The 18650-nt window shown below is 43.8% G+C and overlaps 1 protein-coding gene across 3 annotated transcripts; it reads right to left on the bottom strand.

Annotated features, from left to right (window-relative positions):
* Nucleotides 1–11169: 11169 nt before the first annotated feature.
* LOC148868838 (serine/threonine-protein kinase BSK5-like) lies at nt 11170–18650 on the bottom strand. 3 transcript variants are annotated; one of them, XM_088967962.1, is made up of 11 exons: nt 18534–18650; nt 17821–17912; nt 17475–17695; nt 17184–17319; nt 16557–16690; nt 16363–16468; nt 15621–15706; nt 14363–14551; nt 13650–13811; nt 12460–12573; nt 11170–11605 (listed from the first exon to the last, which is right to left on the bottom strand). In XM_088967962.1, the coding sequence occupies exons 2-11, from the start codon at nt 17900–17902 to the stop codon at nt 11360–11362; spliced, it is 1476 nt and encodes a 491-aa protein (XP_088824088.1). In that variant the 5' UTR covers nt 17903–17912; nt 18534–18650; the 3' UTR covers nt 11170–11359. The 3 variants fall into 3 exon arrangements, with proteins under 3 accessions (XP_088824088.1, XP_088824087.1, XP_088824086.1); XM_088967961.1 differs by lacking the exon at nt 18534–18650 and adding an exon at nt 18066–18414; XM_088967960.1 differs by lacking the exon at nt 18534–18650 and having other exon boundaries at nt 17821–18050.

Raw genomic sequence — 18650 nt, 5'->3', positions numbered from 1 at the left:
ACGCGTCGCTGGGAGACGTGACAACGGACATTATTTCAAATTTGAAAAAACGCGTCGCTGCTGCCTTTAACGCGGGGAGACGTGTGCCAACGCTCTTTCAGTTTCAAAAGACGTGCAGCCAGTCACTTTTCGGTCTCAGTAGACGTGCGGTCAGTGCGACTGCGAGCTGTTGGACTTGCCTTGATCAGAGCCATTGATTTTTGGTTACTGTGAGTATAAATAGGGGAGGCAGTCGCTTTTCATTGCCATTCTCTCGCGTTTTGCTTCTCGAGCTCTTGTCCAAGTTTTAGTTCGCGTCCAAGTTTTTTAGCTCGCATCCAAGTTTTCGTAGTTCGTTTTCCTTTTCCAAGCGAGTACTTTCTTCTTGATATCTTTTTACTCCTGATGTCTAGCTTGGATAGCTCAGACGATTCTTTGAGGGGTTTAGATACAGGTTCTATGAATCGAGCTGCATCCCCCGAACGCCTTAGTGAACCCGAGGTAGAGCTCGAGGAGGAGCTTGAACCCGTAGGCCGAGTCGCCTCTGGTAGTTTGGCGTCCTCCTCCCGTCGAGGTCGGACGTTAGACAAGTCTGGGCCCTCAACCATGATGCCTGAAGGGCTTCACTCCCTTATTACCCAGTTCAACTTGCCTAGGGAGTACACTTACTTTATACCCTCGGGCAATTTCTTTTGGGAACACGGTCCCGATGAGATCATGATTTTCCGGGAGCAGCTCGTCGCTGGGTTGCACCTGCCTTTCCACCCCCTCATTGTCGAGATTATGAACCACTTCGGCGTTACTATCGGCCAGCTTCACCCGAATTCTATTCGTAACTTGGTGGGGACTATCTCCCTATTTTGCGAACAGATCTTGCCTTTAGGCCTGGAGATCTTTTCTTCTATTCTAATGCTTAAGAAGCAAGCAGGTCCCCTTCTCGGGCGTAGGCAGGCGTATTACCTGTCGCCTCACCTGGGGTTTAAGCTTTTACACGATCTTCCCAACAAGGTCCCGGCGTAGAAACGAGACTACATCGGGGTGCGGAGTGCATTGGGGTGGCCGTTCCAAACCGGTGGGGGATGGCTGCCCTTGATGTCGGTGTTACGCTTGATAAGGAGACAGTGAAGGGCCTCCGGGAATGAGCACAGCTTGGGCAAAAATGCCACCATTATCTGACGGAGGCCAAACTCATCGAGGCTGGTCTAAGTTCGGGTAGGTTCCTTAGAGGCTTGCCTTTTGTTTTGCTTTGTTCTTTCGTTTTCCTGATGTCGAGCTCTATTTGCAAGTGCAATGGATGCAGAGAAGACTTGTGGCGGGAACCTGTTTCACGTCATGAAGAGGAGGAAGCGAGTCACCAAACGAACTCGTGCCGAGCTCCCTCGAGATGCGGAGCCTGAGGTACCAGGCTACCCGCCGGTGGATCCTCCTAGGGAGCCCGAGATGGCCCCTCCAGTACAAGAAGCGGCAAGAGCCCCTTACGCCGAGGCTGCTTGTACGGGGGCTTCTTACACTGAGTCTGCTTATATGCGAGCTGGGCCTTCAGGCTTGGAAGGCCAAGGTGAGTTCAGGAGTGTGTTGTCGCTAAACCACGCTCTTTAAAAAAGTAGGGAGGCCGTTTACCCTGAGGAGGTCGCAGCATGGACCGAGCTTCCTTTGAACCAGGTAGCTTGTCGTGCTGCCACTCATGCCATGGTGGTAAGTCAGTGATTTCTTGTCAAGCTCTTTGTCATCATCTTTTTTGCTATTGCTCTTTTGAACATTTGTAATTTTTCCTTTTCGTAGGTGAATTCTTCTATCCATGCCTTGGCGGCCCAAGTGGAAAGGAGCTCGAGGCAGGCACGGGCTATCGAAGAGGCTTCCCACGCTGCCGAGGTGGCTTCTCGCGTTGCACAAGCTAGGCTGGCGAGGTCTCAGAGAGATACTGAGGCCATGGGAGTGGTGGTGAAGCATATGACGAACCTGAGGCTGGACTTGCAACATTAGGTTGAATACCTTCAAGAGGATATTAGGGAGAGGACTGAGATCTTTTCTTAGGGCATCGAGGATGCCAAGAAGAAGGTCATCGATGAATATATCGCCTCATCGCGCTTTGACGACCTAATGGTGGGCTCGTACAGAAGGGGCTTTAAACTGAGCCGGTGGATGATCCGGAATACGTACCCCGAGCTCGACATTAGCGCCATAACCACTTCGTGCATTACTTAGGAGATGGCCAACGCTGCTGACGGTGAGCCAGATTCTAAGGATGAAGCAGGACCTTCAGGTATCGTTGAAGTGCCTTCTGATGGTGAAGAAGTACCTCCGGGCCTGTGAGCTCGCTTCTGTTGCTGTTGTTTTTTTTTTGGAATTATACAAAGTATTTTGCAATGGAATGATTTTCTTTTGGTCAAGTGTTGGTCACTCTTTCTTTCGAACTGGCCGTATTGCCCATGCCGATGTCCTTGTTAGTTCGTTATCCTAGCCCTTAGGCTTTGGTAGCGACTTAGTCCACTTCGCTTGGTGATCTATAGGTAGTATCATCTAAAGTTAGCGATGTTCCATGCTTGGGGTACTTGTTTGCCCTCTAAAGTTTCGAGCTTGTATGCCCCCCCGAGTGCTCTCTTTACTCGGTAGGGCCCTTCCCAATTCGGTCCAAGTTTGCCCATACCGGGCTCGGGTGCCATGATCTTACGGAGGACCAGGTCGCTGACGTGGAAGTTCCATTTTTTTACTCTGGCATTGTAGTACCGAGCTACTCTTTGCTGGTAAGCTGTGGTCCGGATGTACGCGAGGTCTCTTACCTCGTCCAGTAGATTGAGGTTGGTATGTAACTCATCTCCATTTGTCTGATTGTCGTATGCTTCTAGTCGTAGTGTAGGTATTTTGATCTCCGTCGGGATTACCGCTTCAGTGCCATAGGTGAGGTTAAAGGGGGTCTCTCCCGTGGCGGTTTTTTCCGTAGTTCGGTGAGCCCATAGAACACTTGGTAGCTCGCCCGCCCACAACCCTTTAGCTCGGTCTAGTTGCACTTTCAGTCTGCGGAGGATAGCTCTGTTCATTACTTCTGTTTGACCGTTTGCCTGCGGGTGCGTGATCGATGTGAAGTTCTGCCAAATCCCCATATCTTGGCATTGTTGGAGATTAGTACCCGAGGTAACCTGAAGCGACATACTATGTTATTCCAAAAGAAGTTCTGTACGTTTCAAGTTGTAACTGTTGCAAGAGGTTCAGCTTCTATCCACTTTGTGAAGTAATCTATCGCCACCACTAGGAACTTCCTCCCTCCTGTTGCTGGCGAGAATGGCCCCAGGAGATCGATGCCCCATTGCGCAAAGGGCTATGGGCTGGTGAGATACTTGAGATCGGCGATAGGCTAATGGTGGATATTGGCATGCTCCTGACATTTGTCGCATTTTCTGACGAGCTCAACGGCCTCTGACTTCATCGTTGGCCAGTAGTACCCTTGTCGAAGTGCCTTTTGGGCGAGGATTCTGCCCCCCAAGTGTCCACCACACAGCCCTTCATGAGTGTCGCGGAGTACGAGCTCAACTTCGGCAGGTCGCAAGCAACGCAGGTAGGGGAGCGTGTAGGACAGTCGGTATAGTCGTTCGTCTATTATGACATATTTGGTTGCCTGGCGCTGCACCCTCCTGGCTGTATTGCGGTCCGCAGGGAGGGTTCCATCTAGTAAGAAGCTCGCGAGTGGGTCGATCCAGCTCGGCTCTGCTTCAAGGATGGGAGCGACCTCCTCTGCCCCACTGAGAATGCTAGGTTGAGGTAAGTCCTCTATGTACACGGTTCTCATGGTGTTGTGACTGATGTTGGCTAACCGGGACAGGGCGTCAACTCAGTGTTCTCTGACCTCGGGATTTTCCTGATGAAGTGTGACTGAAAGTTGAGCAGAGCCTCCTTTACTTTTGCCAAGTAGGCGATCATAGTTAGCTTGCGTGCTTCGTATTCGCCGGTAACCTGGTTGACCACAAGCTGGGAATCGCTGCAAATAACCATGTGTTTTGCTCTTACCTTTTGCGCTAGGTTCAGCCCGGCTATCAATGCATCATACTCTGTCTCATTGTTGGATGCTGCGAACTCAAAGCGTGGTGCGTATTCCAATTTCATGCCACCCGGGCTGCGTAGGACTATTCCAGCCCCGCTGCCCTATTGGTTCGAGGAGCCATCTACGTGAAGGATCCAAGGCTCCTCATCCCAATTCGCGTTCGGCCTAACTGGGAGAGATGCCACCTTGGCTGCTACTTCATGGGGTTCAGACTCTATTGGCTTAGGAGCTCCGGGCTCACCCAAACTGGGGATCTCGAGCTCAACCGGCCTAGGGACTTCGAGGCTGAACGTGCACTCGACGATAAAATCTGCTAAGGCTTGGGCCTTAATAGCAGTTCGTGACTTATACTGGAGGTCGTACTCGCTGACCTCGATGGCCCACTTCGTCAGTAAACCAGAAACCTCGGGCTTGAATAAGACTTGCCTCAGAGGTTTGTCAGTCAAGACGATGACAATGTGAGCCTGGAAATATGGGCAGAGTTTCCGAGCTGCATTTATCAGTGCGTATGCCAACTTTTCTATCTATGGGTATCTCGTCTCTACTCCCTGTAGAATTTTACTAACATAATAGATGGGTCGTTGGACATGATCTACTTCTTTTATTAGTACCGAACTGACCACCTCGTCGCTTGCCGAGAGGTATAGTTCTAAGACCTCGCCCTTCTCGGGCCTGGTTAAGATTAGCACACTAGCGAGGTAGTTTTTTAGCTCATCGAACGTGAGCTGGCAGTCTCGGGTCCATTCGAACCCTTTGCCTTTGATTGCTTTAAATAAAGGCAGACAGCAGTCTGCCGACTTGGACATGAAGTGGCTCAAAGCGGTTATGCGGCCGTTTAGCCTCTGAACCTCTTTTACCTTTCAGGGCGGTCTCATATATAGGATGGCTTTTATCTTGTCTGGGTTGGCCTCAATAGCACGCCGGTTGACGATGTACCCTAGGAACTTACCCGAGGTGACACCGAAGACACACTTGTTTGGGTTCAGTTTCATGCTAAATTGACGTAGAATTTGGAAGACAGAGTCTAAGTCTTGTATTAATTCCTGTGAAAACTGTCTTGACGACCATGTCATCTACATAACATTCTATTTTCATGCCAATTAAGGGCTGAAACAGCTTATTCACAAGTCTTTGGAAGGTTGCCCCAGCATTCTCCAGTCCGAAGGGCATGACCTTATAGCGGTACAGGCTGAACTCGATTATGAAGGTGGTTTTTTCCTCATCGGACTGAGTAGGCATCCAAGAAGCTTAGCAACTCATGTCCCAAGGTCGCATCCACTAGGTGGTCAATTCTGGGGAGGGGGAAGCAATCTTTTGGGCAAGCTCGGTTCAGGTCGGTGTAGTCGATGCACATGCACCACTTGCCGTTTGCCTTTTTTACCAGTACTGGGTTGGCTATTCAGCTCGGGTAATGAACTTCCCTTATGGATCTGACTACAGGGTCAGTATTAAGTTTGTGAGTTATAAGGCTGGGGTCAATGCCAGGCATATCGGTCGCGGACCATGCAAAAATATCTAAATTTTGAAGTAAGAAACTTACCAGTTCGGATCGTAGAGGTTCCTAGATGGAAGCACCAATCTGTAGCGTCTGTGTTGGGTCCACAGTTGAAGTTGGGATCGTGACCGTTCTTCGCCTTGCTCCGTATGCCGCTCCAGTTCGAGGTCGTCAGCCACCTTGGTTTTTCTCTTCAGGGCGGCAACATAACACTTGCAGGACTCAAGCTGGTTGCCCCACGCTACCCCCACACCGAAGTCTGTAGGGAACTTCATTGCCAAGTAGTAGGTGGAGACCACTGCCCGTAGGACATGCGTGATTGGCCGCCCTATTATGGCATTGTATGGGAGGGGGTCGCGATCACCAGGAAATCGTGGTTGAGTCTGACCGCACAAGGCCATGTGCCGACTTCCACAGGTGCTGTTATTTTCCCGAGGGACCTGACTTCTTCTCCGCTAAAGCCCACCAGAGGAGTGTTCGCGGGCTTCAACTCGCTTTTCTACAACTGAAGCTGGTCAAACGCCGACTTGAAGAGAATGTCCGCCGAGCTACTCGAATCGACAAGTATGACCTGACTTCGAAGACGCTGATCCATAGTTTATGACAAGCGCATCATCATGAGAGTAGTAGACCCCTTGCGCATCGTCTTCCGTGGAGAAAATCGGCTCCTTCGTCTTCGGCCTCTTCAGAGGGTTTTGTTCTTCTAGGGCAGCTTCGCGAACTGACGCCCAGACCGCTGCCGAAGTACAACCTGCTACCACCGAACCTCCCACTATCATGTGGATGGTTCCCCGAACTGGCCTCTCTTCCGGAGGCTGTCTTTGCGACAGTTCGGCCAGCCTACTGCTGGATTCGGGGGCGTCCCTACCGTGCTCCCCTTGCCGACCTGTCTTATTATTATTATGTTGTACAAAATTTCTCAAGTACCCACGACGGATGAGTCCCTCTATCTCGTCCTGGAGATTATTACACTGTTCGGTACTATGACCGTGATCTCTATGGAAACTGTAGTACAAGTTTTTGTTTCTCTCATTTGGGTTCCCTTTTAGGCGAGGTGGCCATTTTATGTATGGGGCGTCTTTGATCGTCATCAAGATCTTGGCCCGCCTCGTGTTTAAGGGTGTGTAGTCCGTCTGAGCTGCTAAGGGAGCTCGAAACGGATGGCTTGGCTTCATCTCCCGAGCTGGGTTTTTTCTTCTGTCACTTGGGCTGGAGAGCTTGCCTTTGGTTGATCTCTTCCTTTGTTCTCATGAACTTATCCGCTTTCGGTCCTTTGGTTGATCTCTTCCTCTGTTCTCATGAACTTATCCGCGAGCTTGAGGAATTCGGCTACGGTCGCGGGCTGGCTAGCTACCCTGTGTCATTTGAACTCCTTGTGTGTTACTCCTCTTGGCCGCCACGAGCTGCACCTCAGGGTCTAGTCGTGGTATTTGCAAGCACACGTCATTGAACCTCTTGATGTAGCCCTTGATGGACTCTCCTTCCCTCTGGACTACTCCGAAGATGCTTTCCTTGGTTCTGGTGCACCGCTTGCTAGTAACGAAGTGTGTGGTGAAGACCTACACGAACTGGGTCCAACTTCTTATTGATTCGGGGACCAGGTTCCTGTACCAGGTGCGGGCCACCCCCCTGAAGGTGGTGGTGAAGGCCACACACATTCACGATTCACTAGCCCTTGCCAAGTGCATTTGGGACTGGAAGGCATCGACGTGGTCGTTGGGGTTGAAGGACCCATCATACTTGTCTAAAGGGGGGAGTTTGAATTCTTTGGGCATGGGGATTGCAAGGAGTTTTGATGAGAGGGGGGAAAGAACTGAGAGAATAGGGGCAGCTTTTACCTCATCCGAGCTTGTCTCTTCTTTACCTCTGAGCTCGGACAGGACATGGGTGGCAGTTCAGCAACTTCACCAGCATTTTCGTTGCTGAGTGGGCCTAGTACTGGCATTGCTAGCCTCTGTGTTGCCGAGCTCGATGGGCCCACAATGTTGGTAGTCCACTGCTAGGACGCTGAATCGGTTCTCTGTGGGCAGGAGATCAGACTTGGAGTGCTGAGGTACTAACTTGGCGGGCAAGGTTCCCGACCCATCGGCGAGCTGCGAGGCGGGGGTGGTTTTCCTTTCCCCTCGACTCGGGGATGAGGCCTGACTCTTGGGGGGGTTCTGAAGTTAGGAGGCTTCTCCTCGGTGATGGCGTCCACCCTGAGGGGAGGGCTTAACCGGCTTTGGAGTAGGGTGCCGAGGTGGAAGTTGTGGTTGGTTTAGAGGAGGCAGTTAGGGGAACTGCTACTGATAGTGATACTGAGAGAGGTGGTGCAGTACTTGGTGCTACTGGAACTGCTGCATTTGGGCTTGCATTGCTCGCATGCACAGCATCAGATCGTTAAACTGGCTCTGGCTAGTCGCCAGGGGGACATAGTTGGTTCGTTATAGGTTGTCTCGACAGGTAGAGGAAGGGGGACATTCACGGCAGGAAGGTTCACTGGCGCCATTGTTCGTGGCGCATTCAGGCTGGGGATCCCATCCACCGGAAGGGGGATGGTGAATTGTCCGATGCACACCATGGAGACTTGAAGTTGTTCCCCGGGGGCGTTCATCTCCATGCTACGTTCGACAATGCTGGAAGAAGCCATGAGTGTTGGGGTTTCTTGAAAAAAAGGGGGTATAAGAGTTTTAGATGGAGGCTTTTAGAAGCGATTCCCATAGACGACGCCAATTGATGGTGCGCAATCCGGCCGGTCCTAGCTGTCAACGACCTTGCCTCTAACTGGAGCAACAGGTTCCTGAAACGGAGAAGAAGGTGAGGAATCTCCGGGGAGGAACCCGGTGAGATTGCTCCGAAGCTCAAGTTAGTATTCTCTCAAAGGCAAGATCAAAACCAGATAGCGCAAAGTTATCACCTACCTCCATTCTTGGGGGAAGATGGCCTTTTATAACCACTTCGCGCACTCACTCCCAAGCTCCTGTCAGGTCGGGTATCATTACATCTGCACTTTTGCCAGTTCGGGTGTCATCACCTATGCTGGGGTAGACAATTGCCACTGCTCTCTTTGTCGGAGTCGTCTGTGTAACTGGAGGTGGCAGTGGCAGGTGGCCGTTGAAGTGCAGCTGCCCAAGTGTCAGATCCTAAGTCAGTCAGGCGCACCGCCTTGGGATACGAACTCCTTTGGTGTCAGGTACGGTTGTTCAGTTCGGCGGCCTGGAGGCGAAATGCTGGGGTGGTGTGTGATGTGAAGTCTTGAGTTCGGATAGGGATGTGGCCCGAACTGCCCTAGGGCGGGCTAGTTCAGGTTGTTGCCCTTTGTGCTCGTAAGGCCTGGGGTCAAAAGGAGAGTTTGGGCTCCTTGTGGGGAATTCGGACCGCTGGTTCCTCTTTTCGGAGCTCACACCTTGGGCGTACTGTCGTGCCGAACTGTTGCCTTTGCCATGTGTTGAGTGGCTACGAGGTCGAGCCAAATCTTCCTTCATCAGAAACCATCTCGACTGTTACGAAGCCTTTTGTTTTGGGCCTGCTCCAGTTCTGTTGCCTTTGCAAGATGAAGCCTTTGCTTGCCTCCAAGGCATTAATCTAACAAAAAAGTTTTGAAGGGGCCCTTTTTGTAGTTTTATGTGATAATAACTTCCTGATGCAAGCTCTAGCCTCAAAGAACCCGCTTAGAGCTCATGATGCTTTCTTTTTTTTGTGAAGATAAACTCCAGTAAAGACATGGACCTATCTTTTTCTCTCTGTTAGAGAAAATAATGTACTAGCAAAAAACTGCCTATCGAATTCAAGTGTTTATACTGAAGTGATGACTTTATGGTTAGCTAGCTGGGTGGAGTTACCCCCTGCTTTGTAATTTCTGATATTTGTACATTGTCATTTTACCCAAAAAAAAAAAAAAAGAAAAAGAAAACACAACCTGTCAAACTCTATTATTATTATTATTATTATTATTATTATTATTATTATTTTTTTTGTGTTATTAAGCTTTGGAGTTTGAAATTTGACTGCTAAAAGAATCAAAATTGTATCCATTTACTTGGGTTTTGATTTTTTCGGCCGTAGGATCATGGAATGGAAGATTGTGGAAGAAGAAAAAAAATTATGGGTGAGGATAGAACCACAGCTTGGATAGGTTTGGTTTAGTTAATGCACAGATTGACAGAAATATTGTACATTTGGACTGCAAGGTAGGATCGTGTAATGGAAAACTGTAAAAAAGTTGAACTTGGGGAAACTTTCAGAAAGAATCAACCTTCAATCTGCTGGCATGTCACCATCAAATCCTGAAGTGCATCTTCAAATTCCTCTTTTGCTGAATCACCTGCAAAACCCCAAACAAACATCAACAACAAAAGCTAATCTAAATTAACCCTCATTGCTAATTCAGTATAAAACTCTTGACTGCAGGTCTAGCCTGATTCAAAAGTCAGAGTTGATGAGAAAGGAATTCTCTCCCTCCCTAATAAAAAGTGCTCTTCTTGTTTAGGAGAGAAGTAAGAAGTTATCCCTAAAGCTGTGTTTGGTTTGAAAGAAAAAGTAGAAAAAGGAAGGAAAAGTAAAAAAACCTGTATAAGGTTTGTAAAGGTTTTCCTAGCATTCTCTTATTTTCCTTACCTTTCTTTTTTTTTTCAAACCAAAGTACTAAACACAACCTAAATGAAAATGGAAATGGAAAATGCTATTCAAATCCTGTTTGCCATGAAATGATGAAATACCTATCACAAGGGAAACAGATTTGTGCATGTTATGTCAATTTCATTCCGAAACCAACCCCATCAACATAACTGAGAAGCTTCAGTTGACGATTGTGTGCTGGGTTACTCCTTATTCCAACCCATACTCAGCAGAGACCTTACCAACCTAAGTACGAAATTTTTATGTTTGATGGCTTGATTTCTACGTTCTAGGGATGGATAGAATTCATTGGATGTCTACATTCTACGTTCTGGGGATTTACCCGAAGAGCAAAACTGTGGAATTGGAACGCCAACGAATAAAGTGATTATTCAACCTATCAATCCCTGGAAACAGGATATCCAGATACTAGTATGAGACTTTGAGATTGGAACTCGACGCTCTGGTGGCAATATGGCATATTCGGATATTTCGACGAGTTAACAGTTGATTCATTTTAGGAAATCCCATAAATTTAAGGCCACATCATCGTCACCCCACCCCCAAGGCCCCAACCATATATGCGGCACTTCTGCCAAGGAAAAAGCCAGACTTTTCTACGAATACCAATTGCGAACAGTTAAACTTAAAAATGGCACAAGTTAGCGAGCACATGCATTGATTATTTGACGCACCTTCATTAAGTGGCAATACCAAACAACTACTTAGGATTCAAAGTTGGAATGCACAAAGCAATCAAATTCAACTGGCTGGGGCTCATCCGATTCACCTGACCCCAAGTCCCAACAAAGTGCCACTCCATCGTGTAGAAGAAAGACAGCATATGCATAAGATGTTTTCAGCTTAAATGTTTTTTTTTTTTTTTTTTTTGCAGCAAAACAGAATGAACATGGAAAAGCACAATATCTGTGTAGGAGGCAGCACAAAAGTATGATATTTTTTGGTACTTCTAAAAGTGAGATGAGACCAAAGCGTCAACCCCCCTTCTCCCCCTTCTCGCGGAAGGGCAATAGAGAATAGTTTAAAAAGTGAGAACGTAGAATGGACATAAGCACCAACAAAAGATTTTCAGAAGAATCCTCGTGTATCAAAAACTCAGAATTAAAAAAGATTTAAAAAATGGAAGAAGATAAATACAAGAGAGTGAAGAACAAAAAAGACCAAAAGCTAAGCAGAGAAGAAATGGACCAGAAAAAAAAAAAAAAGAAAAGAAAAAGAAAACCTATACACTTTTAGTTTCTGCTGTTCCTTTTCGCCTCCAAAGCTGTGCCATCCTTGAGAGTCTCTTGAGCATCAGTATCCATACCAAGGCTGAAGAGGGCAGCCGCTTGAAGATAAAAGGCGGTTGGCCACTCAGGAGATACCACCTGGGCTTGCATGGCATCTCCAAGAGCTTCTTGTGGCATGTCACTCATTAGGTATGATAAGCAGCGTCTAGCAAACACGGTTGGTGATACCATAGTCCCACCATCAATGAACTGCATGATAGAGGATCAAGTAAGCACTTATAACACTAATGATGAATAATAATAATTAGAAAATCATCTAAGAATTAGTAACTTGGCAAACTGTTCTGGTAAGAACCAGATCCAGTGTCTCAACTTAATTGTGTAAGTTGAACAATGGCTATCAGAGGATGGTTATTAGAAGGAATGGAAAGAAGGATATACCAAGTGAGCCAAAAAATTGGGATGCCTAAGTAAAGAAGCTTATCTTTGGCACCCAAAGTGTAGCCCTAATCTATCAGGTTCCTAGATTGACTAAGTTCTATAATTCATACTTCATAATCTTGAAAGTGAGTGTTAGAAACAAGGTATTCTTCGGACAGTTTATATAGGGGACCAGTTGAGCCATTGGGCAGCCCTGTATCCCTTTTATTTTATTTTACAAGCATCTCTCTTATTTTACAAGCCATTGGGCTCTACAGATATGGGGCATATCATATTGATATTTTGATCCTTGATATGAAGCATTCATGGTTAAACGTTACGTTGAACATATTCATAGAAAAGTCTTCTGATGCAAACTAGTGGAGCTAATCATGCTCAAGAACCAACTTGATATCCTTGCCATACAGTGAGATTAGTTCTAAGAGTTTAAAGGAATTTTTGTTGTTCTAGACCCTAAGAAGCATATTTTTAAGCACATTTATTATATATATGCTTTGTTTATGAATCAATGACCACACAAAATGTTACTACTTCCTTGTCCAGATGCATTAACGTGTCATATATACCAATTTGATGTACGCATACTTTCACAATATGCTAGCTAAACAGAATGTCTGCTTATAAAAATAGAAATGTGGGAAATTCCCAAGCAAAGGGTCTACCTGTGTATAACAATCAATGGCAGTTGCAAAGTCTTTTGCACGAAAAGCAGCATCACCCTGTTTTTTAGAATTTAAAGTTTCTTGCATTTGATTGGTCCACATTTGAAAAGAAAGCTGCAAGGGTCGCGATACAACATTTTTAAATAAAACAAGGAAACTCATGGTATATCAAAAGTAAATTCAGTTTAAATAATTGAAGAAATAAACTGATAATGTTGCAAAAGACCAAACAAAATGAAGGACAAAAGTTTCATAAGGCAGGGCTCTATTAAATTTCTATTAAAATTTTCATGTTTTAGGCAAGAATGCTCCCAGTAAAGCACTAATCGGTATCCAGATAGGTTTAACTTTTCAGTTTTAATATATTTGATATTTGGTAATACATGGAACCTGATTAATGAACCATAAATAGTTTTCACCTATGATACCCTGATAACTGTACATGGTGCTGTATCATGTTGGATACTTCAATTTTTATTGTAAAATTTCATCCAATAATATATCCAGTCATGTCCTTGCTGTATCCAGGTAACATAGTTTTTGGATTCTTCCATAAATATATATATATACTTTCGAAAGATTTAACTGACAACAAGCATTTTGATGCATATATGCATTCAGAAATAAAAATTAAGAAACCGACTATTTAGACCGCCATCATAAATTCTTCCAACACCATAGTTAAAGCTAAAATGCATTCCAGATGACCCAATTAGAAATTAAATAGAAAACAATCATCAAAGTTAAGTGCATTTCTCAATATTCCATGTCATTCTATGGTGGAGAGGAGGATTTTATTACAGAGCATTCACACAATTCACCAAGTCTCAAATCTAAAACGCAGAATAGTTCATGAAAGATGTGTCCACATTTTCCTTTGTGTAACATTCTGAATGTGTGCATGTTTTCTTCTACAGGAATAAAGGAAAATTGTGTTTCATCTGCTCTGATTGCTTAAGTGAATGAAAAGAAAAAGGACTAGCACAATAACAGCTGTTGGAGTTGATATATATGTCAGAAGGCAACAGTTGTACTTGGCAGGACTATTTCGCCAACTTAAAAAAAGAAAAGCAACATAATAGATGATAAAACTGGAATTAACATTAGCATGATGTTCAAATCAAAGTTAATTGGTAGTTACTTGCCCATCTGAAACAGAAAAGTAGAATTTAGTATCAATGATCACTAACCTCATTGGCAACCCCTTCATCATCTTTATATCCAATTTTCTCTAATATTTCATGTATGGCAGTGAGGTCCATTCTGGAGCATGCTTCACCTAAAGGTGTCAACAACAACTGCACTGGGGATGCTGTTCCATGTGGAATACCCATCAAGGTATATGAAGGCACCTGCTAAATACCAATACATGAGAATATATGTATTTCTATCAGGCCAAATAAAATCTTTGGTAAGGTTAATGTTTGGCCACGGGGAGGTACCAAAGTATAAGCTGAAAGGTTACTAAAAGGCTCTCTCTGAAACTACCTGATCATTCAGATCCTATTTAAACAGGATTAAGCAGATATTACATATAATACCCAAAATAGGTAACAACCAACTACAAATTTAATAACAATTATATAGACTAAATGGAGGTAAACAAGGGATGATATATATCGAAGAAAAGATCCAATTAAGTGGTGTACACCATGTTCACAATTCCAATACTACATTTAAACTAGGTGTAAATGGAGGAATCCCCCCCCCCTCTGATTCACAACTTCCTGGATTTTACGGCTTGTCTCACAAAAACATAAAAAAAAAAAAAAAAGGCAACACAGATCCAGAAGGTATTGGGCCATAGATGCTATCTCAACCATTTAAGTGGATCATCATTTTCCCTGCATGGGAATGTAGAGCATGTACCAAACAGTTCACTTCATGCAGTAATATTGTTTACCTCTGTTTCTTTCTGAAGTGAAGTCAGAGCAGTCACAAGGGTCTTTGCATTTGGCCTTTCACGAGGTTCATACTGTAAACAACGAGAAGCTAAGCGCACTAATTCAGTTCCATCATCATTAGAGAAGTGGCCCTCCAAACAAGAATCTATCAACATCAGAAAATTCTTTCCACGTATTAAGTCTAGTGCCTGCAAGAAGAGATATATAAATATATATGATAAGCTCCATCCTGAAATTTTTGGAATATTTAAGAAAAAAACAGTAAGAATCCATCACTGACATTTAATATAAATAACAAAGCTCATCCTATTCTTGCACATGTAAGCACCTCCAATTTTAGTATGATGATTTGGACCAAACTTCAGATACAAAAATGTGTGGTAATACATGAACACAAAAATGGACAGTATGCATGTCCCCACACAGGAAGGTGGGCAATCAAATTGAAGAAGGAACACCAAATCTTTTCTGAATTAACAAGGCATGGAAACACTTAGATTTACCCTCAGGCTCCATTTGGGAAGAGTGCAAATGCTGGTTCAGTGCATATATGCACTCTGGTTCAGTTTTGCTGGTATTTGGTAAGAATGCATCTGTGTATTGAAAATGACAGCAAAAACAGATTCCAAGACATGTTTGCATTCAAAATGAGAGACTCAAAGTTGGTCAATGTTAAAAAAAGTGGATTCCAGTCTTGGGATTCATGTTTGTACCAATCACAACTAAAATCATTTTGCAAGAGTACAAAATTATCATAACAAATTTGCATTTGCTCTGAACATTTTTGTATTTGCACTCTTCCCAAATGGAGCCTTAGGCTGTGTTTGGTTGCAATGCAAATAAATTTGCACTGATGCAAAACCATGGCAGTGTAAATTCTGATATATTTTTATTTCAAAGTTTAGCTTATTTTGTTTGACTGTAGTACAAATGAAGTAAATTAAGATACAAAGAAGAATAAAGTAAAACTCAAAACAAAATTAAACAAGAATTTGCATTTTTTTTCCATTTGCACTCCCATTCATTTGTACTAGTGTAAATAAAATTGCACTGCAACCAAATGCAACCTTAAGGACATTTTATGTTCCCTGCCCATAAGTAATCAAGTATATGGCAGTTGACATTGCTAATAACTTAAACAAACAACAGGATTACAAGCTTTATAGTTTATAGACAACTCAAGAGTTCCCAAAGATGTCTACAGGTCAATTTACTACATATTACAACCAAGCTTAAGAGGAGGAAAGCAAAACGTACATGGCTAGGGGGGATGTGTTTCCCACTGAGGAGATCAAGCAAAAGAGTACCAAAACTGTAAACTACACTTTCTGGTATCACTCTACCTGCCAAATAAATAATACAAAAACAAGTAGACCAGTTTATATTCAACCAAATGACAAATAATAAGATGGCAGTAACAACTGCACATAATAAAATATGATAAATAGTTCCATAGAATTAAATTCAATTATAAGCAAACAATTACATATAAAAAATCATTGAGAAATGTACATGTAAATTTCTAATAACTGATCCTGTAGCAGTTTTTTTAACTGCATTATGGCCATTCAATCCACCTATAAAAACACACAGAGAAGGATAATTGAACATATACATTTCTTAGAAGAAATAAAGTAGTCAAAACAACATCTATGGGATAATTGAAAAATAAAATCAGCAACCTTACTAAACCAGGCAGACATCATTTATGTCACAAGGAGAAAAACGATGAATCTTTTGGTCATTTGGAGGAAAATCCATAGAATAATTAAATTTTGTATATTAGATTATAGTATAGAAAAAAATGGCAAACTTATTAACCACCTATAAAGCTACAATTTCCACTATACTAAATTGTTTTTACACACCTGCAGGAAAAATAGCTTAGGAAGTATGACCAATTAAACCAATCATCAGATATTTCTTGATTCCATTGTGTACACAACTAAACCCCTTGTCTATTGGAGGTGACTTTTCCTTTAGCTTAGGAAGTATTTACCTGTCCTCAAGTATTCTGGGGGGGTAAAAGCCAAATTTGTACTGTAGCTCTTGCCGTCTCTGCTATTCTTCATGAGGCCAAAGCACGAGAGCCTGGGATTACCATCCTGTCAAGTGCTGACTCACAATAAGGACTAGAGAATGAAAGGCAGATGGTCTTCCAATAGATAAGAGCAATGTAAAGAAATAATTTACCTTATCAAACAACACCCGATAAGCGTTAAGGTCATGATATAATGCCCGGCCTTTGCTGCTGCAATATTCCAAGGCTTGTGCCAAATACAAGGCAACTCTCAACCTCATGGCCCATTTCATTGGCTGGGCCTCCCCTACCCATTTCAATTTTCAACCCATAAGAACCATTGAAGTGTCTAAATTAGCAACATAAACTTGGCAAGCATCAGCTGAGGATTTAGCAAGATTTTTTTCTTTCCTTTTTTTTTTTTACTTGGGGAGTGGGTGGTCAGCTGAGATATCTCTTACCAACTAAGCATACTATAGTTCTACTAGCTCATATGGAAAGAAGAAGCTCAAGCAGTTCAGTTTTGTTCTTTGACCAGTTAAAGCCCTCAATTATAACTATAAAGTCTCATTGGAACTAAAGACATTTCTGGTCAAAAGTTCGGCATTTTAGTTCATTCAGTCTAACCGAAAGAACTTTATAAGCAAAACGACTGATAATTGTCAATGCTATATATATTTTTTCATTAACCAGAGCAAGAATTCAAATTATAACAATGTAAAGTACGGATGTAAACTACATTGTCTCGCTCAGACCGACTAAGCTCGAGGTATCTGTTATGAAGAGTAAGAAAAGCTTACAATGGAAGAGATGCTTAGAAAGGGTTTCATTCGGCATGAACTCGGCAACGAGTAACCTCTCATCTCCTTCATAGCAACATCCAATCAAGTTCGCCAACCGGTCATTCCGAAGCTGACCTACCGCTCTGGCTTCCTCCTGCAACAAAATGAAACCAAATAAGAATCAGAAAAAACAAAAAAAAAGCCAAAAGAATAAACGAAAAAAAAGAAAGTCAGGGAAAAAGAAGTATACTAATCAATCAAATACAGATAGAAAGGAAAGCTAAAGGGAATGTAAAGGAGAGAACGAACGATGAATTGGCGAGCATCAGGCCACGCGGACTTGTTGAAACGCTTGACGGCGATCCAACGATCGTTCTCGAGCCTTCCTTTATAAACAACATTAGGAGCTTTCTCTCCATGCTCGGAGACGATGTTATCGACGGAGAAACCAGCGGTGGCAGCCCTGAGTTGCTCCAAGCTGTACTCACTGAAACCAGGCAAGGAGTCGCGGTCGTTTTTGCCCCCGTTCTCTGCAAATAATTACACCGTTAGACAAAAGGAAAAAACAAAGAAGCCGGTCTCATCAGAATTTTCAGTGTCTAAAAAGAGAGAATGAGTGAAGATCTGGAGCGTCGAATGAAGTGAAGGCCTTTACCGAGATCGGAGGATTCGAATGAGGTGGATTTGAGATTAGAGTGCCACCAGCAGAGGGATAATTTGGAGCAACGGGCTCCCATCGCCGGAGATCTGACAGTTATGACAGGAAAACAAGATCGGAGATCAGACGGCCTGTATTTCTCTGAAACCACTAGGTGGGAGGGTTTTCATTTGTGTGTGAGTGTGTGTGTGAGAGAGAGAGAGAGAGAGAGAGAGAAGCGAGGGAACGTTTTGGGGGAATACCGAAAAAGAGGAGGGGAAAAAGGAATGACAGCGAGAGAGCGTTTTGTATAGTGAAGGGGAGAGAGATAGAGAGAGGGAGAAAGCAGATTTGTGGATCCAAGGTTTTACTTTCTCTCTCTACTCTCCATCTCTCTCTCTTCCTCTGTAATATTTAAAAATTATAGAAGAATATTTAATTAAGCAATCTTTTCCCTGTCCATCTGTTTGTAATGTCTTTCTCTCTCTACGTATGAACTGCAAATTGCCTTTTTCTCCTTTTTTCCGTTCCAGTATCGTGCTTTGCTTTTATCTTTCTTTTTCCCCACCTCATCATTCCTCTCCTCTCGCTCTCTCTCTATCTGTCTTCTGTGTGTTTTTTATTTGGTTTTATTTATTTTAAAGAGCTATGTGATTCTGGATTTGGAATCCCCTGTCTCTGTTTCCGTTGGAGTGAACGGTTAACAGGTCGGCGGCAGCGTTACGACTTACGATTTGTGGTGAAGTCATTTTCTTTCGGTGCAGTGGGAGTGCAATGGAAATGGAGTGGACAAAAAATTATCAGAAAGGGTGAAAGTTGCACTCAAGTTTGGAAGATGGAGCCCCGGC

This window comes from Nelumbo lutea, chromosome 2 (assembly GCF_056320005.1).
Source record: "Nelumbo lutea isolate HS-2025 chromosome 2, American lotus-T2T, whole genome shotgun sequence".
Taxonomy (NCBI): domain Eukaryota; kingdom Viridiplantae; phylum Streptophyta; class Magnoliopsida; order Proteales; family Nelumbonaceae; genus Nelumbo; species Nelumbo lutea.
Note: the sequence above shows the minus strand (reverse complement) of the source record. Positions and strands in the feature narration are given on the sequence as shown.